Below are 21,051 nucleotides of genomic sequence, written 5' to 3' on the forward strand. Positions count from 1 at the left end.
GCGACCTACCGGCCAATGAGCGCCCGCGATTTATAAGAGGCAATCCCCGAAGCAGGGTTGGAAATAAGACAGGTTTACAAGTCCAAAACCAGTTTATTAATTGCTCGGTCCAGTTTATTTATTCCAAAACTTGGGGTCAGTGGTCCCAGGGACCACTTTATTAATTATGGTTTTTGGAAAAAATAGACAGTGGGACCAGTTTATTAATTCGGGGTTCCTTATTAGAATTTTTCTAGCTCAACACATTTTCTACCAATTCTACTCATAGGTAGTTAGTACTCCTTGGCTAAAACTTCCCTACAAACGTTTTTTAGTCTATTCTACAGGGCCGGTAGGCCCTTGTAGATATGACTTGATACTCTTTTGTCAAGGCGGGCGTATTCGGTGTTGGGATTTTACGGTTTACCGTTCTAGCTACCTCTCTCGTCTAGCTCTTTTCATTGACGTCATACGTGGGCGCCAAAGAATACGCGAGCTGTCTTATATGAGAATAAAGTTTGTATGTCCGGAAAAAGAAGAACGACGTTAAAGGCCTTTATATACGTGTAAACACGAAGGTCTTTTTGCATTCAAAATTGCTATACTTAATAATGTTCACCGTTATTTAGGATAATTATAATGTACCCACATTTAAAATGAAAAGACCAAGTATTTTGTATCAAATTTTATTTCAAGTAGTAACTTTTTTCATTTTCATTTTATCATCGTCAGCTTTTGAAAGGGTGATGGCAATAATTCATTCTTATAATAGTTCGTAGATTTGTAAAACCTTACATTAAATTAAAAGTTCATGGCGTAAATAATATTTACCTTTCAAAAAGAATTAGTCTGAAAGCCACTAAAGGCGAAGCGCAACGCGCCGTTACCGCCTAAGATTTGAATTTATAACGGATAATCGACCTCGCCCTAAACCGTGAAAGTTAGGTAGGGGTGAAGAAGAAAGGGGGTATACAATTTTCAAAGTAGAGAGACGTTTTCTCTCTGGACGCAGCCACCGCAGATACTTGTTTCTAGCCCACGTATGACGTCATAGTAAGGGAAAAAATTACTAGAGCCCCCCTACTACAAAAAGGAGAATCTCCCGCTTACCACCCCTGAAGGATGCTCCGACCTAATAATGCGAAGCGGTATACAGACCTTGCTCTTTTGTAACGTTAAAGCCAAATTCACATGCTTTTACCAATTTTCCTATGGAGATTAACATGGGGTTTTTCGTGATATTTAACCACCTCTAACTGAAAAACTAGAGCGAAGTTACTTTTCGGAATACTCTTAATTTAACAATTAAGTATTCAGGGTGTGCGATCGGCTAGTCTAATCAGAAACAATTAAGTCTAAGTATGTTAATTGTAGTTAATTTACTGAAGTACGGCTCTTGAGTTAAACGTCAGGCTAACCTGTTAGCGCGCTGATACCCATTTCTTCAATTTTCAAGCATATTGAGAACAACGGAGGGCCTAGGTTTGTGCCTAATAACAAGTTAAGTTGACATTTTCAGTTTGATTCATTCTGTGGAAGTTGAACCATGGAGCCTGAATCTTAAAAAGATACAGGCTCCATGGTTGAACTTGTTTTGAGCAGTCGACGCTTGTTTAGTATTTTACCGGCTCAAAATATTTATTTCATTTTATAAATTTTTCTGTAACACTCTTGCTAAGAAACACTTTGCTCGAAATTTTGTTTAATAAAGCAATCCAGGTATAAAACTAAAGGTGATTGATTTCATTATATTAAAGATATTGGTTTTTGGATGTTCTTTAAGACCAAGGCTTAGGTTTCTTATGTATTGTATTTGTATATATTCTTGATTCTCGGGACTCGGGACTCGCAGGCTTGGAAATAAGGTTTATTTCTGAACTAGTCCTCCGGACCAGTGACCCCTGATGTCTTAAATATGAAACTGGTCCCGGGACCAGTGACCCTTCCCCTATTTATTTTTCTACTGGTCCCAGGACTTGTGGTCGTTCTCTCTTCTAAAAAAAATCTCTCTCGGCTTAGGGTTGTATACACAACTGGACTCATGGTCTTCATGGAGTCGAAATTTATGTTAAAATGAAAATAATTTAAGAGGTCCCCATATCAATTTTTAATAAAAGTAGGAATTAATAAACTAGTCATTGGGACCAGTGACCCTCACGTTTTGAATAAAAAAAGTGGTCCAAGCTATTAATAAACTGGTTTTTGACCTGTAAACCTGTCTTATTTCCTAGCCTGCTCGGGAGAACCCAGTTACACTTACCCAGCTTCCGAGCCTCCAGTGTCGTCTATGGTCTGTCAAACGAAAGAAGAGCCCTGAGAAATTTGTCCAAATTGGTGTCGCCACCATCGACCCCATAGTACTTTATCAACTTGTTTTGTTTTGTCAATAGTCGTCTGTAATATAGTCTGCTATAAACAGATAGGCTTAATCGCAATAGAACCAATAAATTTTGCTATATATATTTAATATGTTTATGTTTCATGGTTTTTTGCGATCATCGAGTATTAAAGAATAAAAAACAAAATTAACGACAAGACACCAGTTTTATCTTTGTTGAACTAGCTTTGCAATATATTTTAATGACATAAGTTAAAGTACTTGTCCATAAGTAGTTCAGCATCAAAGCGTCTTCAGTCCACGTTTTCATCAGAGTCTTCGCTGTCTTCTTGCATATTTATTTTAAGAGGTTCAATTGTGGTTTCGATGATGGGATCTTTTTCCCAATACTCATGCATTATATTCTCGACGTGCTCTATTGCCTTACGCCAATTCTCTGGTGTCACACGTTCAATGGCCCTCAATGTTGCATCTTTGACCGTCGAGAGTTTGAAACCAGAATTCTGCTTCGCAACGTCGTTCTTCACTTGTGCCCATATTAGTTCAATCGGGTTAAACTGGCAATGGTACGGTGGAATCCTCACTACCGTGTGACCTCTACTTTTAGCAACCTCGTCAATTTCGTACTTCAGGGTTCTGGTCTGGACTTGTGACGCTTTATTATTTCATAATGTTCACGTCGAGAATATAATGCATGAGTATTGGGAAAAAGATTCCATCATCGAAACCACAATTGAACCTCTTAAAATTAATATGCAAGAAGACAGCGAAGACTCTGATGAAGATGTGGACTGAAGACGCTTTGATGCTGAACTACTTACTACTTAGACTTATGGAAAAGTACTTTAACTTATGTCATTAAAATATATTGCAATGCTAGTTCAACAAAGATAAAACTGGTGTCTTGTCGTTTATTTTTTTTTTATTCTTTAATACTCGATGATCGTAAAAAACCATGAAACATAAACATATTAAATATATATAGCAAAATTTATTGGTTCTATTGCGATTAAGCCTATCTGTTTATAGCAGACTATATTACAGACGACTATTGACAAAACAAAACAAGTTGATAAAGTACTATGGGGTCGATGGTGGCGACACCAATTTGGACAAATTTCTCAGGGCTCTTCTTTCGTTTGACAGACTATAGTTTGGCTTACGCTCTCGTGTCGGCGGAAAGGGACAAGGGGGGAAGGACTGATTGCGTGGGGGAAACGCTGCGAAGTGAAATTGATTGGTGGAGTTATTGGGAATATATTAAGTAATTGCCGAAGCGGGGCCCGATCGCCATACCTGGTTGCAATAAAGGTCCCAACTTGGGGGTTTTTATGAATTCAAAAATTCCAATAATGATTCTAACTTGTCGGGTGTGTTTCTTATAGGTTTTTAATTTCCCGCCAAATCAATGCTGGCCCCTCCTTTTTTTTGCTAGAACTAATTCCCCCCCCCCCTCCTACAATTCCAAGAAATTCGTGTCTTTAAAATAACACCGTCTAATTATATTTAAATCCAACTGAATAATAACAACTTAAAATGTCCTGAATAATATAAATTTCCAATTAAGTTAATTAAATATCTTAAAATTTCCAAGCGGGTTTAAATTTTGAATGGAAACGGTGAGGCCCTTTATTGGGCGATATAAAACGGGGGTTGGGGCCAAATTAAGGGCATCAGGTTCCGAAAACACTCGAGGGCCTTATATTACGAGAGGCGAACGTGAAATAGTTTTAAAACTAACAAAATGAAAGCCTTAATTAAGGCCTTAACCGCTTGAAACTTTACGGACCGCGCTGTGTTATTAAAGACAATTTCTAAGGTAAATTTCGGGCCGTTAAGAACCAGCAGGTGACACTTAATGTTATTTTTGTATCCCAGGACGTATATTCAAAGAGAATCGATGCCTTTACCCGCTCGAAAGTCATTTACTTTTAATAATTACATTTTAATAATTATTATTTTTAATTGAAACGTCAAAGGCGGAGTAATGACGGATGCCCGAGTTTGAGTGTCTGGCGCTACACGGGGTGCCGTTACTCGAAAGGAAAGGATAGCTTATAGCTTATCTGTTTACCTGAGCGAGAAAATTCCAACCTTAATTCGACAAAATATGAAGTGACCAAAACACCAAAGACATTTTAGGGTCACCCAATATTCAAACAAATAGAACTAATACTTGTAAAGCCTAAACCCTCAATAATTGGTTTTATTTAATTCTTACTAAGTTCTATAGGTCGAATGACGTCACGCGTGGGTTTAAAGGGTACTTCATTAACGCCCTTAATTGGATAATTGCCAATCTTGTAAATTGTGTACCCTAAAAATATTTGCGTAATCGCTTGTTATTAAAAATAAGAATGCCGCGCGTGGGAGACGGTTGCCGTGGCAATGGAAAAATTCCTTTAAGATGTACTAAGATGACTTTCAGGGGTGCCGTGTTCCCATTAGAGATATTTAGCCACGTTAATTAAGTTGATAGTGCGAACGTAGACAAGCTCATTTCGCTAAATTAGCCTCCTGAGACAATAAGATTGTTTAACAAAAATAACAAAGTTAAGAAATTGCGTAATATTTCTCTCTCTCTCTCTCGCTCTCTCTTTCTCGGGGGAGGGGAGGGGGCGGATAAAACCGCTTAAACTGGATTTTAAAATTTTTCTCAAGGATTTATGGATTTTCAATAAAAACGTCTGCTCGAATAGCAACATTTGGCTCCAAACGAAAATGCCCCAAAAATTCTCTAATGTAATTTTAATAACACCGCCGCTTTTCTATCCTCGCATTCTTTACTAAATAGCCTATTTTGAAGTCGAGCGAGTTTTGAAGAAAATCCTATGAATATTGAATTATTTTGATAACAAATAAAAAAATTCCCGAAGCGGGGGCAAGGGGGGGGGGGTTGAAAGTTCATAAAGACCGCTTTTTTACTTCATTTAAAAGTGGTGTAGGCTTAAATGAATTAAAATTGATTAGGAATAATGACTTTAGACACTAGGGGAAAACTTGGACTGAAAAGTTAATATTCAATTTTTGAAATGAATCAGACTGTGATATGCCTATTGGAATACTTATGGAACATATCACTTATAAACTTATGCGGAAACGTGTAATCTTCTTTCCAGTACGAAGTTATTTGCACACCAAGTGGTTCTTGCGGTTGGAACGACACAAACACAAGGTTACTGACAGCCTTTATGCGCGAAAATGGAAACCATTTTCAATACGGTCAAATTGAAAACCGATGGAAAACGTTACTGAGATCCTACAAAAATTATATAAAAAAGACTTGGTTTGCCCAAGCCTTAAAAACAAAACGATAAGAGTTTTTCCAGTTGTCTGAAGCGCAGATATTATTTTTTTCAAGACAATCCCTATTTTACTAGTCTTTAGAATTTAATTCAATCACCTGATTTTACTGCTAATGGATTAGTTTCCTATAAATTAATTGAAATAAAAAATTACTTATCTCAGATTTTTCAACAACAATTCCATTTTCCTGAAACATTTTATCATGAAATTTTTTCTTTTCAATGGAGAACGTACTTTAATTTTCAAATAATTCTCTCATTAATAATGTATTTTATGCGGTCTTTTAGAATACAAAGGGGGGCTGTTATCACCTCTCTAATATTTGATAAACGGGTTCGTTTCTTCTTTAAGCACAGTCACAATTATTGAACTGTGTATATCAGTACTTGTGGGAAAGATTTTAGAAGTGTTGGTTGAGTTGCTATTTAGTTGACAACATTATGAAAACTTGATGTGTTTGAAACCTTTTGAAAGGAAAATCCTCGGAAATTAAAAAAGAAAGTGTCAATTTGATTAAATTTACACGATATCCCTCAAAATAATAAATTCATGATAAAATATTTCAGGAAAATGGAATTGTTGTTGAAAAATCTGAGATAAGTAATTTTTTATTTCAATTAATTTATAGGAAACTAATCCATTAGCAGTAAAATCAGGTGATTGAATTAAATTCTAAAGAGTAGTAAAATACGGATTGTCTTTAAAATTCAATAGAAAAAAATAATATCCGCGCTTCAGACAACTGGAAAAACTCTTATCGTTTTGTTTTTAAGGCTTGGGCAAACCAAGTCCTTTTTATATAATATCTGTTCCTTCAGCCTTAATTTGTATTAATATATTATAAAAATAATAATATGCTTGTCAAACTTCATTAATTCGATGTTCCAGTAAGATGATCGTGAGCATATTGGCTCACTCCAAGTGCCTCTCATTATTTTATGGGAAAGATTAAAATTTTAAATCATTTGGCAGGGGAGTGGTAAATTAATTCACCATAGATAGGCGGGTGGTAACTTATTTCATATAAAAAGGCGGTTGGTGACTCAATTAAGTTTAGTTGACCTTTTTGTATAGATTTAAAAAAAAAGTTATTTCTAAACCACGCGCCAGCACGCGCACATTTCATTGAAAGTTTGTTATTTAAGAATTTTCCCTTATATACTAAGATTCTTCATCAAAAATAGACAACGAGCTTTCCAAGACTCGAACCTGCAATGTTTTGCCTCGAATGCAAACGCGTTATCCATTACGCCACAAGCCCGTACTTCGTAACAAAATATTATCTAAACATTGTACTTATAGGATTATTTCATTTATGTTGAATAAAAGATCTGTAAAAATAAACAACGAGCTTGCCAGGACTCGAACCTGCAATCTTCTGCTCCATAGGCAGACGCGTTATCCTATGCGCCACAAACCCGATGGAGGCTGAATAAAATGTTTATGCAAACAGTGTAATATATTTAACGGTTTTACCATGATTTATAAATTAATTAAAATATAATACTTAGACTTAATTGTTCTTAATCAAACTTCAGAAGTTCAACATTCAATAGTTGCTTGATAATTCAAAAGTGTTCCGAACCTTAACTTCACAGTAGTTTCTGAGTTATTCGATGGAGTGGACCACCAAAAATCCCATGCTTTTTCAATGGGACGCTAAGCCTAAAATCTGTGAATTATTTCTTTAATATTACGGGAGGGTGTGGGTTCTTATCTAGAAGGGCCTACCGGCCCTCTAGAATTCTATGAAACAAGACGCTCCTAACATGCTGGCTAATCTTCTACACACCAATTTTACCTTTGAACCAATCATAACTCATCCACGAGGGGGGAGCTAAAACAAAGCGGTCTGATTAGCTCCGCCCCTCGACTATAGCGTCGTGGTTTGAGCTAAACCACAGGCGAGACCTAATTGTTTTAAATTCCGCTTAAAAAAAAAAGTTCAGGAAACATAACATTATGATTATACCTTAAAAGAAAGGCCTTTTCTAAATATAAAAGGAATTAAATATTAAATTAAAATAAACGATTTCTTATTACAATATGATAATAAGTACATTTAATTAGTCTTAAAAATAATCAAAGACTACTGCGCCATCCGCCATTGCTTTAGTGGCGTCTGGTAAATCGAACCTCTTAACATTATATTTTACCCAGAGAAATAAAATTGGTCTTGGACAAATTGAGTGGTTGGAACGAATTTGACTTTAACGCCGAAACGGGTGATGATACAATGGATGCCACTGGCTACATTGAATTTGATGCATGGTTAGTAAATACATGAAACCTTCTTCTACTAATTAATACATTGTTAATTAATTAAAATAAGAGTTTTATAATCATTTTTATAGCGAAGAAGGTGAAGTTACTACCGTTCCTCCATCCAAACGTCACTGTGACCGCGAAGTCCAAGCCGAATATTCGGCAATCGCCGCTCAAATAGTTGCCAATGAAATGGGTTCCATTGCTAGACCGGGTCAAACTCGTACGAAGCAAGAAACGAGAGTCGCCGAACAGTTAACGTTACTTCGTAGAGACTTACGTGAACTTAACGAGCAAAAGGGTAGAAGTACCAATGCCCAAGTTATCGACCAATTATACTTATTACGCGAAGATATAAGAAGAGCCCAAGCTGAAAGCGAAAGAAGTCAAGCTAAACGCCATCGTGAAATGATGGGGGTTTTAAACAGCATCGTTAAGTTCGATAAATTCAAATTGCAATCAGTCTACTACGATAAATGGACAGCAATAAGTATATGAAAGAGTTATTTAGTTTTTGTAAAAAGAATTGATAATATTCTTAAAAGAGTTTGTAAATACTTTTGTAAACAATTGAAATATATATCTATATAAAACACAGAAAATAAATTGTTAAGAGAAAAAAAGTCTATTAAAATATTGTAATTATAATATTAACCCTTTGTTGGATAAATATTACGTTACAAATATTAAAATTCTATAAGATTGACGCAATTGCTTCATTATTTCATATATAACGACTATCTTAGTAGCAAAGGCACACGTCGGGATGCTTTCATTAGTTTTTCAGGCCGCAATTTGCAAATATGATGGAAAACCGAAGCCCCAAAAGTCATAAGACCCTTCCTTTGTATAAAATATTGAAGAAATCTGTTGAAATGTACTACTTTATGAGATAATTAAGGTTTTAGTACATTTCTGGCCGCGATTTTTCAAGATGGCGGCGGATTGAAGAAATCTTTCTTTATGCTCGCCTACTACTTAAGAATCAACGTCCTGCAAAATTTCACACTTTTTTGGTAAAGTCGTTTGAGCTGAATAATTTACTACTCTCGTTTTGTCTTGAAGTGAATAAAATATTTATAGAGGTGGACTTGCCTTGAATTCTTTCGGTACTGCGATGATATTTGAAGATGTCATCACGGCCCGGCGATTGCTTACTAAGGTACTAATTCAAATTTCACAATGGGATTCAAATTTCAATTAAAAACGTACACATTTTCATGTTAAAGTGTAATAAAATATTTTTATTTTGGTAACATTTTAAGAGTGTTTTTTTTTCTTTTCTTTTTGGTTCTTTAGTCACAACATATAACCTTAAGGCACATTAAATTATGCCAATGTTGAACAAAATTAACGATATATATTTTGGAAACGTGTTTTTTTAAATAGGATATACGCATGTGTATTGTATGACGCCAAGAACATTAATACATAAACAATAAATGCGCGCGGGTGTTTTATGTATTTTGTATCATGTTAAGGCACTGCAGATTTTTTGTTTGTTGCGTTTTGCATCTTTATGTTTTGACTAGTAAAATACCGCTTTCATGTCTTATACATACATGTTAAGTGTTGGATATTTTGAACATGTTTGATATGTCTAACAATAACATATAATGGCTTTGTTTAAATAATTATAGATATATATCATAATATATTTAATAAAATATTTTACGCAGTTAACGAAATAGAAATATATTGGAACTATATTGAAGTTGGTATGTACTTTTAAACGCAAATATCTCAAGTGAAAATAAACAAAAGGAACGCTTTAATTCACCGAAAATTAGTACCTTACTAACTACCAAATAAGGAGCGCCAAAAAATTCGATTAAACTTCATGGCCAATCACAGAACGATCTAGTAGTAGTAGTGGTAGAAATTTTAATCGAAACGCTACACGTGAAAATTTTAATCGAAACACGCGCCACGTGAACATTTTAACGGAAACGCGCGACACGAGAAATTTTAATCGAAACACGCGACACGTGAAAATTTAAATCGAAACGCGAAAATTTTAATCGAAACACGCGACACGTGAAAATTTAAATCGAAACGCGAAAATTTTAATCGAAACACGCGACACGTGAAAATTTAAATCGAAACGCGAAAATTTTAATCGAAACACGCGACACGTGAAAATTTTAACGGAAACACGCGACACGTAATAATTTTAATCGAAAGGCGCCACGTGAAATTTTAATCAAAATACAACACGAGAAATTTTAATCGAAACACATGGATAAAAATACCAAAATGATTTGATTTACAAACAAAATATTTCATAATAACGCTAACAAAAACTATTTGCTGCTCTTAAATATCCCTTTAACAACCTCGTATCTATTTACTTATTTCGGCGATTGTATTTGGTCCCAAATGAATAAGCTACAACCTACAATGTCATATGATATTATGAACTGTATCATCAGTTCACTTGTGCCTAAAGTTTGAAGTGGTGAATTAATATTTTAAAAATATTTTTTTTTGGTTATTTTAAAGTTTCCAAATATATAAATATATAATATATAAAGTATTTATACAGATGAACAATTGATCACAGTTAAACAATGACAACGACTGGTTGCATCATTAAAGATATAAATAATAATAATAGTAATAACATTGGTTAAATTTTTAAACCAATTATGTCAGTTTTCCCAAATTGAAATTTTAAAATAAAACTTTCGTTACTGAAAACAATTAGTCTGAAAAAAATTTATGGTTACGATGTTAAGAAATCGTCAGGGCATTTTCAGACTAAAATATTTCAGTGTCAGCCTAGACTAGAGATTCTTATTAGTATATTTCTTTGTTTTTTATCACAAAAAGGTGCCTAGTTGATATTATTATTATACAATAAACATTTCATTTAACATATAAATATATTTTTAACGATATAATATGGACGGTTAAATTGATTTATTACACTGAACGATATATGATAATGAGCTGAGTTTATAAGGGAGTTATACGACTATAGATAAGAGTTATGACTAAATGTACATCTTTGGGCTTTCAATTTTGTTCTTGACTTAGAAATTGTCAATATTTGACTAGGAATAAAATAAAAACCTAATATCACATCGCTTAAACTACGCAATTAAAGAATTTGTTTAATTACACTAAGTTCGAATGAATTTTAAGTCGAATGAATAAATAAATATATAGTTTATAATATATTTACCTTGAAAACATTGATTAAATTTTAATTATGGGATAATTTACCGAAAATTTGTTACTCAAGTAACATAATCAAATGTATTGCACTAATAATATACCGTAACCAGTTTTGAGCAGGTTTTAAGTAACTGGTTACTAGAATACTGAGCTTTCATGACAACTTTAACAAATATCTTTGGTCCCATATCGTAGAACTCCCTTAAATACTCCCGTTTTTTTTTTGTTTTTTTGTTTTTTTTCAAAAAATGTTTGACATTACATGTCATTTAAAATAAAATTAAATATATCGGAAACAAAATGTTTACGAGCATTTTGTTCAAACGTTAATATTTTTATCACCTTGGCTGTTTTTTGCACGTTTGTTCGGGTTATTTTCGACCAATTCATTGTCTCCCTCACCTGATCCTGGTCTTAACTGATTAGTTTTCCGTTTGTTCATGGAATTACGTGGTTCAGGGTCAATTGAAAGTGATTCTGTTTTACTGATAACACTTTCTAAGTCAGTATTATCAAAAATATCCAATGAGCTGTTCGAAGTGTTTGCGTCTCCCGCCGCGGGCTTGCGCTAAAAATTTAAATTATCTACTGTTGAAGCTAGCTTTTTAATGTTGTTTGATTGAAATTTTGGCCTATTTAGCACAGAAAACCAGACTATTGCGTTTGTTTAATATTTACAGTGATAATAGACAATATGTGTGTGCTCCATAATGTGCAGAACATACCGATAAAAAGTATATTATTCCCCAAACATTTTGCAGCAAAACTCAATTACTGCCAAACATTACCCTGAAAACGGAAACCGGTACTTCAAAGCTAACGTTTAAAGCTCCATTTCTTGCAGAGACATTTTGAACGAAAACGAAAACCATGGAACCAACCACACACTATAATAAATGAATTACGTACCTTGCTCGGTCCCTTCTTGGCTTCAAATGAGGCTGCTTTATAAAACGAAGTTAAAGTGATGTCATAATCAGGATTAAAATACTTTTGGGAGCCATCTTCCTCGATACGTTTCTTGTCGATCTTTTTACTTCCTTTCTGAACATTCTTCGTGATTTTCGTACCCATTAGGTATTTCTCGCTTTCCATTTGTTTCATAATGTTTTGAGCTACGAATCGTTCAACCTCAAGTTTTTTCATGATTTGATTGAGTGTGACGTAAGCTTCATCGATTCTTGCACAATGACGTAGAATTCTTCGGTAAAGGGCCAGATCTTTGCGTTTATTCGGTGGCAAACTGGCAATTATCGGATCCGAGCATTCTTGGCCTGAATGTAAAGAATGAAGATTTTTGTTGCCTGACTTAAGCCCAACCGAAAGTTTAAATTCCTTATAGGAATAGGAATAATAGGTATTTTTTCTCCCGGAATTAGAGGATTTTATAGGTGAAAAAAATCACGTGTTTTATAGGAAAATATAGGAATAAAAATGGATGCTCATATATAATACTCTTTGGCTTAAACTATGTAGAAAAATCTATTAAAAAAGAATAGCAAATTGGATTTTACTTTGAAAATTCAGAGGAACTTAATTAAATGATATAATATAATTAAAAAATCCTGAGTACAAACTCCGCAATTTCGGTCAAATCTAGTCAAATGTCATCTCTATTTTAAAAGAGTAACTAAATTTTAGGATAAATTTGATGCCTAAACTATACGAAAACTTCATGTATAAGTAAAAAATATAGTGTATTATAGGATCTTTCAGGAAATTACAGGATATTATAGGGCCTTTCATGGAATTTAAGGATAATATATGATAGGTTCAAAAATATAGGGTTTCATAGGAATTATATAATTATAGTTTTCACACATGGAGGATTCATACCATTTACACCAGGATGCCGGGCTATCTGGAGGACAAAAGCAGACGTGTTTTTGTCCGCCAGATAGCCCGGCATCCTGGTGTAAATGGTATGAATCCTCCATGTGTGAAAACTATCTATAAGACCGCTTAGCTCCCTGTAAGTGCCAAAGACAACTAAAGTTACCGTTGGTTCCATGGCAAGAATCGCAAATGTGCAATGTAGGAATTGCATCAATTTTCAAGACTCCAAAACACTCTATGTGTTGCCATTTCTTGCAATCCTCACAACCAACCATCAGACCGTCATCCGTAACGTCTCCACATGGACATACAATATCAAACTCATCATCACCTACCGGCTCCGGAATTTGTTCCGGCACATTTTCTTTGTTAGGCTTCTCGTGCTGGCTCTAAATTGGGATTCACGATGTTTTCAAGGAAAAGTTCAGGTAACATAAGATTATACGTTAGAAGAACGGCCGTTTTCTAAATATAAAAGGAATTAAATAAATGATCTCTTATTACAATATGATAATTAGCATTAAATGTTAATTATCTTATTGTAATAAGACATCATTTATTGATTTATTTTAATATTATTCCCTTTATATTTAGAAAAAGGCAGTTCTTTGAAGATAACATGTTATGTTACATGAACTTTTCCTTTAACCATAATGTGAAAGTAAAACATGGTTAACACTAACATTTTGAGACAAATGATTGGACTGTTGCGAGGAGTTATTATTGTTATCGGTATTTCCTTTTAAAGCCCATGACCGAGCACTCATGCTCATAGTGTGGTAATAGGTATTCAGTTTTCTAACTTTAAGGATAGGAGCATCGTAATCCCCCTCAAACTGGTAAGGATAATGGCTACAACTCTCGAAACCAGCGGGTTCGTAATCTTTCGGAGTCATTTCATCATAGTAAAGAAGTTTAATCGTCAAATGGCAAATGGGTGGAAGGGGTTTCAAGTTCTCAGTGAATTCCTCGATGCTTTTGATGAAATTTACAGTGTTCATCTTTATCATATCGGCAGTTATATTTTTGGGAACTGAAGTGCTAGCCTCGTTGTTAACTGAGATAATTGTTTCGTTTTCAGTGTAGCTAAAGCGGAAAATGTAAGCTTCCAAGAGCTTGTATGTATTTCTTTCATCCAAGTATATGCCAAAGATGGCTCGACGTAAATACTTTCGTTCTAAGGCATCAAAACAAGCCTTGACCTAAAAATCATCAGTAGAGTAAAAAAGGAAACATATTTTTAGAGTTGATACGTCTAACTACAATTAGCTATTAAGAATTAGGCCTAGGTAATTAAGTTTTGGAACATTATTTACCCATCCGACAACCTCTCTCATTCCAAGAGGTTTTGTGGAATCATTCATCATTTTTAAGTAACGGCCATTGATTTCTTGATTGCAAAAGGCATCCTCTGGGAAAATTCCTCTTACATATAGAATATTCGAAACTGACAACGCTAAAAGTCGCTTCATAACGTCACATGAGTTGGTGTCATTTTGTATTGAGGTAGGAAAAACAGAATTCCAATCATTGGAGATTTTTGGATCAGGACTGGTTTGAGCCATTTTGAGATCTGAATTATAATTCAATAAAGATTCAATGAAAAATATGTTAAAAATGATCAATAATGTATCATGTCAAACAGTAACTCATGTTATGCAAGCATGCAGTTGTGCTAACGGTCTCCTTGCAAGGCCAATTTCCCAAACCTCTCTCCCCAGCTTCTCACACGTCTCTACCACTGCTATGTGCGGCCATTACTGGAGTTTGGAAGCCAACTATGGAACCCCTCTTTCCAAAGCGATATTGCCCTCCTTGATAGTGTCCAAGGTCGCGCTTCCAAGCTCTGTACGTCCCTGCGTCATCTTCCTCGCGCCACCAGATTATCTGCTTTGGGATGGACCCCCCTTTCGCTGCGGCGTACCTATCTAGACCTCGTCAGTCTCTATAGAGTTCTTAGTAAATCAAACCAGCGTTATTTCACCTCGGTTCCCCACCTCCATCGAACGCGCGGCAATAATAGAAAGCTATTCCTTCCCCCTTCTAGCAAAGGCCCCCTGAGACACTCTTTCTTCCGTCGAACCATCCCTATTTGGAATTCCCTCCCGAATGACCTCGTCTCCCAGTCATCAATATTCCTTTTTAAAACCGGAGTTAAAAAATTTTTGGGCATTTGATTTCTCACATTATCTAACTTATATTTGGAGCTGTAAGGCTGCACAAGCCCTAGCTCGTCGACAACCTCGTTGGAGCAAAAAAAATAAAAAATTGAAAAATCTAGTTTTACTGTTAAAGTTTTTAATAGCCAAGGCTTGAATGTAAAAGCTGTTATAACCTTAATAGCTTTAAAGTTAATGTATAATGGAGTAGTTACTTGAGATGATCCCAAAAAGCAAAGACTTCTGCGAGAAGTCGATAACCTTATGTCTCCGATGCGCGAAGTAACCGCAACCGAATTTGTTGTTTATTTGAAAATTGACGAAGCAGACGCTATGTCACAGGTCTTTGGCCAGTGACATAGTGCTTTCCAGGGTGAGAAATAAGGAAAATTTTTAAACTGGTCATTTGACCAGTAGAGCCCAAGGGTTTTAATTAAAAAATTGGTCAATGACCACTTAATATTTCTACATACTGTCAGAGCTGCACTGAAATGGCTCTAGGGATGGTTTTATATACTGTTTTATTTGTTTTATAAGCATTAATTTCTATAACCCACTACTGGGAATTATTTTTTTACTAAAGAAGGGGAATATAAAAAGTGGTCACGATGACCACTGGACCCCCAGGCATTTAATAAATAAACTGGTCAAAGCAATTTTTAAACTGGTCATTTGCCCAGTGCCACCGCCTTATTTCTCACCCTGGTAGAAGACTACTCTGAGTGACGTCAGAAACGCATGATTCAATGTGTACGTATCGTCTGCTAGACCGACGCTGCTAGCCAGCAGAGCCAGCCACAGTACCACCCATCTACAGGCGTGTCTGACGTACCGGCTCGGTGATACTGAGCGTGTTCCTTGTTAACCTAATTTATTATTTATAGTTATTGAAATTAAATTATTAACAAAATTATAATAATTATGTCGGATTGGCGTAGTTTACCCAATTCTTTCCCGCCAATAAAAGGGAAAAATGATCCATTGAAAATTGCGAGTACATCAGCGATGGTGCCAGACCCGGAAGGCAAATCTATTTGCCTTCGGAAGCGACTGACGCGGAAATCTTACAACCATTTCATTACATCATGGAAGTTCCCGGTAAAGAAATTAGAACTAAATTAACTAAAGCCTTTAAACGTGTTAATGAGTGTCGAGATCTGGGTGTCCAAATAGATCATAATCTAAAATTTCATTCCCATGTGAGAAAGACTTGTGGTCGCGCCAAAGGTTTACTAGCCACTATCAAAGCCAATTTCCCAGGCATCACCCCTGAGTTTCTGACCCGCATTTATAACTGCTACGTTCGCCCAGTCCTAGAATTTGGTAGCCAAATCTGGAACCCTCACTCAGCTCTCGACATTCAACAACTAGACAACATTCAGGGTTCCTTCTCTCGACTACCGCGTATCCTAAAACATCAACCCAGAGACAGTAGGCTATCTACCCTTGGTTGGCCTTCTTTGACTACTCGTCGGTCTTACCTCGACCTAATCAGTTTATTCAAAATCCTAAATTGTCCCGACCAAAGATTCTTTTCCGCTGCTCCCTCGTCTATCCCCACCCGTGGTCACCATAGAAAATTATTTCGTCAACAGGCCTGTAAAAATCAACTGAAGCACTCTTTTTTCCATCGGTTGGTCCCCATCTGGAATTCCCTACCCCCTGAGATTATCTCCCTAAAATCACTTGTGCAATTTAAAACCAAACTCAAACAACACTTAAACCTTTAATTAATTCCCCTCACAATTTTCAACCTAAGAAATCGCAGCTGTAAGGCTTCATTCAGCCCTAGCTCGTATCCCCCCTCAGGAGCAAAAAAAAAAAAAAAAACCATTGGTTAAACGTTCCAACTGAGATATGCGTCCAAATTGGTGAGGTTATTAAAATGCTGCATAATGCTAGTCTACTAATAGACGATATTGAGGACAATTCTAAATTGCGCCGTGGTATCCCAGTAGCCCATTCCATTTTTGGTATCGCTAGCACGATAAACGCCGCGAATTACGCGTATTTCTTGGCTCTAGAACGTTTGCAAAAGCTTGGACACGCGGACATAGACAATAGAATACTATTAATAACCTAGACACACTTATCGGAAGAGAAACACGCGCTTTTTGGATGCCGATTTTACGCTATTTACCCATTTTATATGCTATGGGGAAAAACAAGACGTTGGCCACCTAGCGGCGGACGGAGAAACTAAAAATCAAAATAATTCCAAAAAGGCGGTAAATTTATGTTGCATTTTCTGTATTTTTAAAAGAGATGGCATAAAAATAGACCAATTATGTTAAGAAAGTTAGGTTTTATTAAGATATAAATGCATTTTCTATTTCTTTATGTTGCATTTTCTGTATTTTTAAAAGAGAAGGCATAAAAAAAGACAAATTATGTTAAGAAAGTTAGGTTTCACTAAGATGTAAAAGCGTTTTCTATTTATTTATGTAAATTTCAATTAAATAAAAGCCTGAATTTGGCACATATATACAGACAGGTGAAGTAGAATCATAAATAATTACACTTTGCGAGCATGAGGTTTCTTTATGTATGGTGATATACACAAAATAATTATATAATTTTTTTATTGCGACTCTTTCGAATATACAAGGAATTTTCTAACTAATTTGGATCAAAAAGCGCGCGAAGAAGTTAAAATAATTGGCGGGAATCCGCATTTACTCACTGTTTTAGATGAACTTGTGAATTGGTGATTGTACTTAATAAAAAAAATGTAATATTTTGTGGCCTAAATGGGAAATAAAGTTATTTACTATGAAGCTACGTTGTTTATATTTCAGTTATTAATTAGATCTCTTTGAAATGAGACCAAAAAAAATTAAAATCGGACCAGAAATAAGTGAAAAAAACACCTACTTACCATCCCTACAAGCAGAAGTGACCACTTCTGTTACAACATAAGCCAGGATTTATATATTTGGATAATATTCTCAGAACTTTTTGTATAACTTTTAAACTCCTTTAAATCAACTCCTTAAAATTCCCCGATTTTATTAACAACTCCTTAAAATTCCCCGATTTTATTAACAACTCCTTAAAATTCCCTAACCTTTAATTCCCTTTAAAATAATAGTATGATCTCACCTTAATTCCGGTGAAATCCTCGCGTATATGAACTTCTTTGACACCGGATGGATTGAACAAATCATAAATACTTTCATTATTGAATTGAATTGAATTTTATTTCGTGCATGATAACATACATCAGTACTTTTCAAAATCATACACGAGTTAAATTAGGTCTTTAAACATAACTATAATAAATAACAATTAATAATTTATTTCATATAAAACAGTTCTATAAAAGTTTGAATAAAAATATAGAATAACAGTTCTATAAAAGTTTGAATAAAAATAAAGAATAACAGTTCTATTAAAGTTTGAATAAAAATAAAGAATAACAGTTCTATTAAAGTTTGAATAAAAATAAAGAATAACAGTTCTATTAAAGTTTGAATAAAAATAAAGAAAAGAAAAATAAATTAATAAATAAAACATGGGAAATCTGTCCATAATAAAACATTAAATTAAAATTAATAATTATTACAATTCATTAGATAAAAACCCATCCATTCACGTACTTCTAAGAATGAAACTCTTATGCTATAGATGTGAGTTTCAGTCTTTGATGCGGTTAATTTGAAGATATCCGCTAAAAACCGTGGGATTATCCCTTTCTGGTTACTATTTAATTTAATTTAAAATTTAATTTAAAATTTAATTTAAAATTTAAAATTTAAAATTTAAAATTTAATTTACAATTTAAAATTTAATTTAAAATTTAATTTAAAATTTAAAATTTAATTTAAAATTTAATTTAAAATTTAAAATTTAATTTAAAATTTATTGAGATCCGGAATGGAGACTTGATTATGCGCCTTTGAAAAGTGCACCACAATTTTGGCGCCTCCATTGGTTTCCCAGCGGACAAGGGGACGTGAACGTACCACAACTGTTACTGGAATAACTTTCTCCAGTGCAGCTGTGGTGGCTTCTATTTAAATTAAAAGGGCGTAGTTTAAATAAAATGGGCCTATTTTTAAATCAGATAAATATGCCAGATAGATTCGCGTAAAAAATTAATTGAAACAATACCAGCGTTGGCTCTAGGAGAGACTCGAGTGGTTGTTGATTTGAGTTTGCCAAGCATTGTTGAATTTGTTTTACCACTAAAATAGTACACAAGGGTCGGTCAATAAGTTTAAATGGTAATAATCAAGGCCCAATTTATTTAAAATATAGCAATTAATTTAAATAAATTAAAGTTAATATATAAACAGGATCAGAAAAGCTTATTGCTTACCTAGTATCACAAGGCGCTTGTTGAGTACAAAAACTTAAAATACTATTACTTCGTCCCGGTTTAAAAAAATGATTAGCATGAAAATTAAAATACAGATGTTCTAAAATTAAACTAATTCGCTAAAGTAAAAGGATGTTCGGCCCAGAAGCGTCGGGCTGCAGGAAGCAACTACCAAACAATTTAACATGACTTTCCGAAGAAAGTTCCCTCTGAAATTTTGAAATTGACATTTGGTTTTTTTTTAATTATTTCGTAGTGGTTTTTTTTACGGTTAGGGGCTGTACATAGACATTAGAATACTATAAGATGGCCTCCACTGACGTCTGCTACGGTGCGTTCCAGTCCAGAGGGTAGTACTTCTTTGGCAGTCTGGGAAATAAGGGGTACGTTCAGTAACGAAAATCTCAAAGAAATCGCTGTTTTCTTGATGTTTGGTTGATGGGCTCGAGACGTCACAGTGACGTAAAAGGTTGTTGAACGGAAAAGTCACATTTTGAAGTTAGTGCTGTTTTCGAAAATGGGGTTGGGGAAATGTCTTACTGGCCCCCAAAACGTTACGAAGCGCAAATGGTTCTTGTCCACTATTAATGAACTCGCAAATAATGAAATTGTTTATGAAAATTATGTCCATTTGAATGGTAGAAGTAGTTTTGTAAACAAAACGAATACAATTACTGTTGGAATAGCATTATTGGAATTTAATTTTTAAATCCCGCGCCTACAACAGTCAAGCGCTACGTCACGCCATCAAAAAAACCATATCGATTAGATGGTTTTTCTGATGAGCAAGCGCTGAGCATCATGACGTCAAAACCGGAAACGCGAAAAAGCGTACAGTAGTGAAAATCTGGCATCGCTTAGTAAGCGCTGCCATCAAAGAGGGTTACTGAACGTACCCAAGGATATTTTTTAAACTAGTCCTTGGGACCAGTGACCACCCTAGGGTCCGAAATAATAAACTGGTCTCCGGACTGGTCCCTGGCTTTGTTCTCTTATAGATTTGCAATTAATAAACTGGTCCCGAGGACCAGTAACCCCCACTTTTTGAATTAAAAAACTAGTCCAAGCAATTAATAAACTGGTTTTGGACCAGAGGAAGTGTGCTATTTCCCAGACTGTTCTTTGGTAGTACTGAGGGCCGCAAATAAGAAAATTTTCTTATAGGACACGTGCCCAGTGACTGAGTAAGCACGGATGTGCTCCATGGAGTAAGTGAGTAACCGGAGCAACGCCTACGAGATTTATGTAACGCCTATGCACGCGGCTCCATAGAGACTATAAACCCCAAGGAGTGGAAGGAATGCCTCAACTTGTTGCCCCTTTTTTCCTGGTAAACGGGCCGGAAGCTCTCATGTACCAATTTAGGAGCAACATCATTATTTGCGCTTGTAGAGCGGGGGACCTGCCACTCCTAGGGGTTTATAGTCTCTATGGCGGCTCATTCTGAATGTTTTTCTGGAGTTTATACTTCGACCAGTATTATCTCTAGAGACCGCCGTCAATCTAGCAGAATGGTATACCAGCAGAATGAAAAAACCGAGTCAAAAATTCTCCCGGACTCGCGACGGAAAAATTGCTTCAGACCTATGAAATAACTGATTCTGGCAGAATACCAATTCGCCCTTACCCCCCCCCCCCCGAGACCTAACTATTGTAAATTCTACTCT

The 21,051-nt window shown here is 35.2% G+C and overlaps 3 protein-coding genes and 1 long non-coding RNA gene across 7 annotated transcripts; 2 read left to right on the plus strand and 2 right to left on the minus strand.

Annotated features, from left to right (window-relative positions):
• Positions 1 to 7,329: 7,329 nt before the first annotated feature.
• LOC149597271 (uncharacterized) lies at positions 7,330 to 8,386 on the plus strand. Its single transcript, XM_089861004.1, has 2 exons — positions 7,330 to 7,894; positions 7,978 to 8,386. The coding sequence occupies exons 1-2, from the start codon at positions 7,860 to 7,862 to the stop codon at positions 8,384 to 8,386; spliced, it is 444 nt and encodes a 147-aa protein (XP_089717130.1). The 5' UTR covers positions 7,330 to 7,859.
• Positions 8,387 to 9,103: 717 nt separating this feature from the next.
• LOC149597272 (uncharacterized) lies at positions 9,104 to 15,418 on the minus strand. Of its 3 annotated transcripts, XM_089860972.1 has the most exons (7): positions 14,554 to 15,254; positions 14,221 to 14,477; positions 13,588 to 14,106; positions 13,068 to 13,293; positions 11,978 to 12,342; positions 11,794 to 11,857; positions 11,498 to 11,636 (listed from the first exon to the last, which is right to left on the minus strand). In XM_089860972.1, the coding sequence occupies exons 1-6, from the start codon at positions 14,555 to 14,557 to the stop codon at positions 11,840 to 11,842; spliced, it is 1,389 nt and encodes a 462-aa protein (XP_089717098.1). In that variant the 5' UTR covers positions 14,558 to 15,254; the 3' UTR covers positions 11,498 to 11,636; positions 11,794 to 11,839. The 3 variants fall into 3 exon arrangements, with proteins under 3 accessions (XP_089717097.1, XP_089717096.1, XP_089717098.1); XM_089860971.1 differs by lacking the exons at positions 11,794 to 11,857; positions 14,554 to 15,254 and adding an exon at positions 15,279 to 15,418 and having other exon boundaries at positions 9,104 to 11,636; XM_089860970.1 differs by lacking the exon at positions 11,794 to 11,857 and having other exon boundaries at positions 9,104 to 11,636; positions 14,554 to 15,253.
• Positions 15,419 to 16,040: 622 nt separating this feature from the next.
• On the plus strand, positions 16,041 to 17,840 carry LOC149597273 (uncharacterized; the record flags this gene model as incomplete). Its single annotated transcript, XM_089861005.1, has 3 exons — positions 16,041 to 16,790; positions 16,856 to 17,143; positions 17,643 to 17,840. Coding segments are annotated over 3 exons (1,170 nt in total), but the record flags the coding sequence as incomplete, so codon positions are not given.
• A 396-nt stretch (positions 17,841 to 18,236) lies between these two features.
• LOC149597274 (uncharacterized) lies at positions 18,237 to 20,660 on the minus strand. Of its 2 annotated transcripts, XR_016379233.1 has the most exons (3): positions 19,385 to 20,660; positions 19,177 to 19,250; positions 18,237 to 19,075 (listed from the first exon to the last, which is right to left on the minus strand). It is a non-coding gene; the product is annotated as an uncharacterized LOC149597274 (long non-coding RNA). The 2 variants fall into 2 exon arrangements; XR_016379232.1 differs by having other exon boundaries at positions 19,177 to 20,660.
• Between the last annotated feature and the right edge of the window lie 391 nt (positions 20,661 to 21,051).

The sequence above is a fragment of the Phalangium opilio genome, unplaced genomic scaffold, assembly GCF_054372755.1.
Source record: "Phalangium opilio isolate 3A_F unplaced genomic scaffold, DU_Popi_V2 ptg000362l_1, whole genome shotgun sequence".
Taxonomy (NCBI): domain Eukaryota; kingdom Metazoa; phylum Arthropoda; class Arachnida; order Opiliones; family Phalangiidae; genus Phalangium; species Phalangium opilio.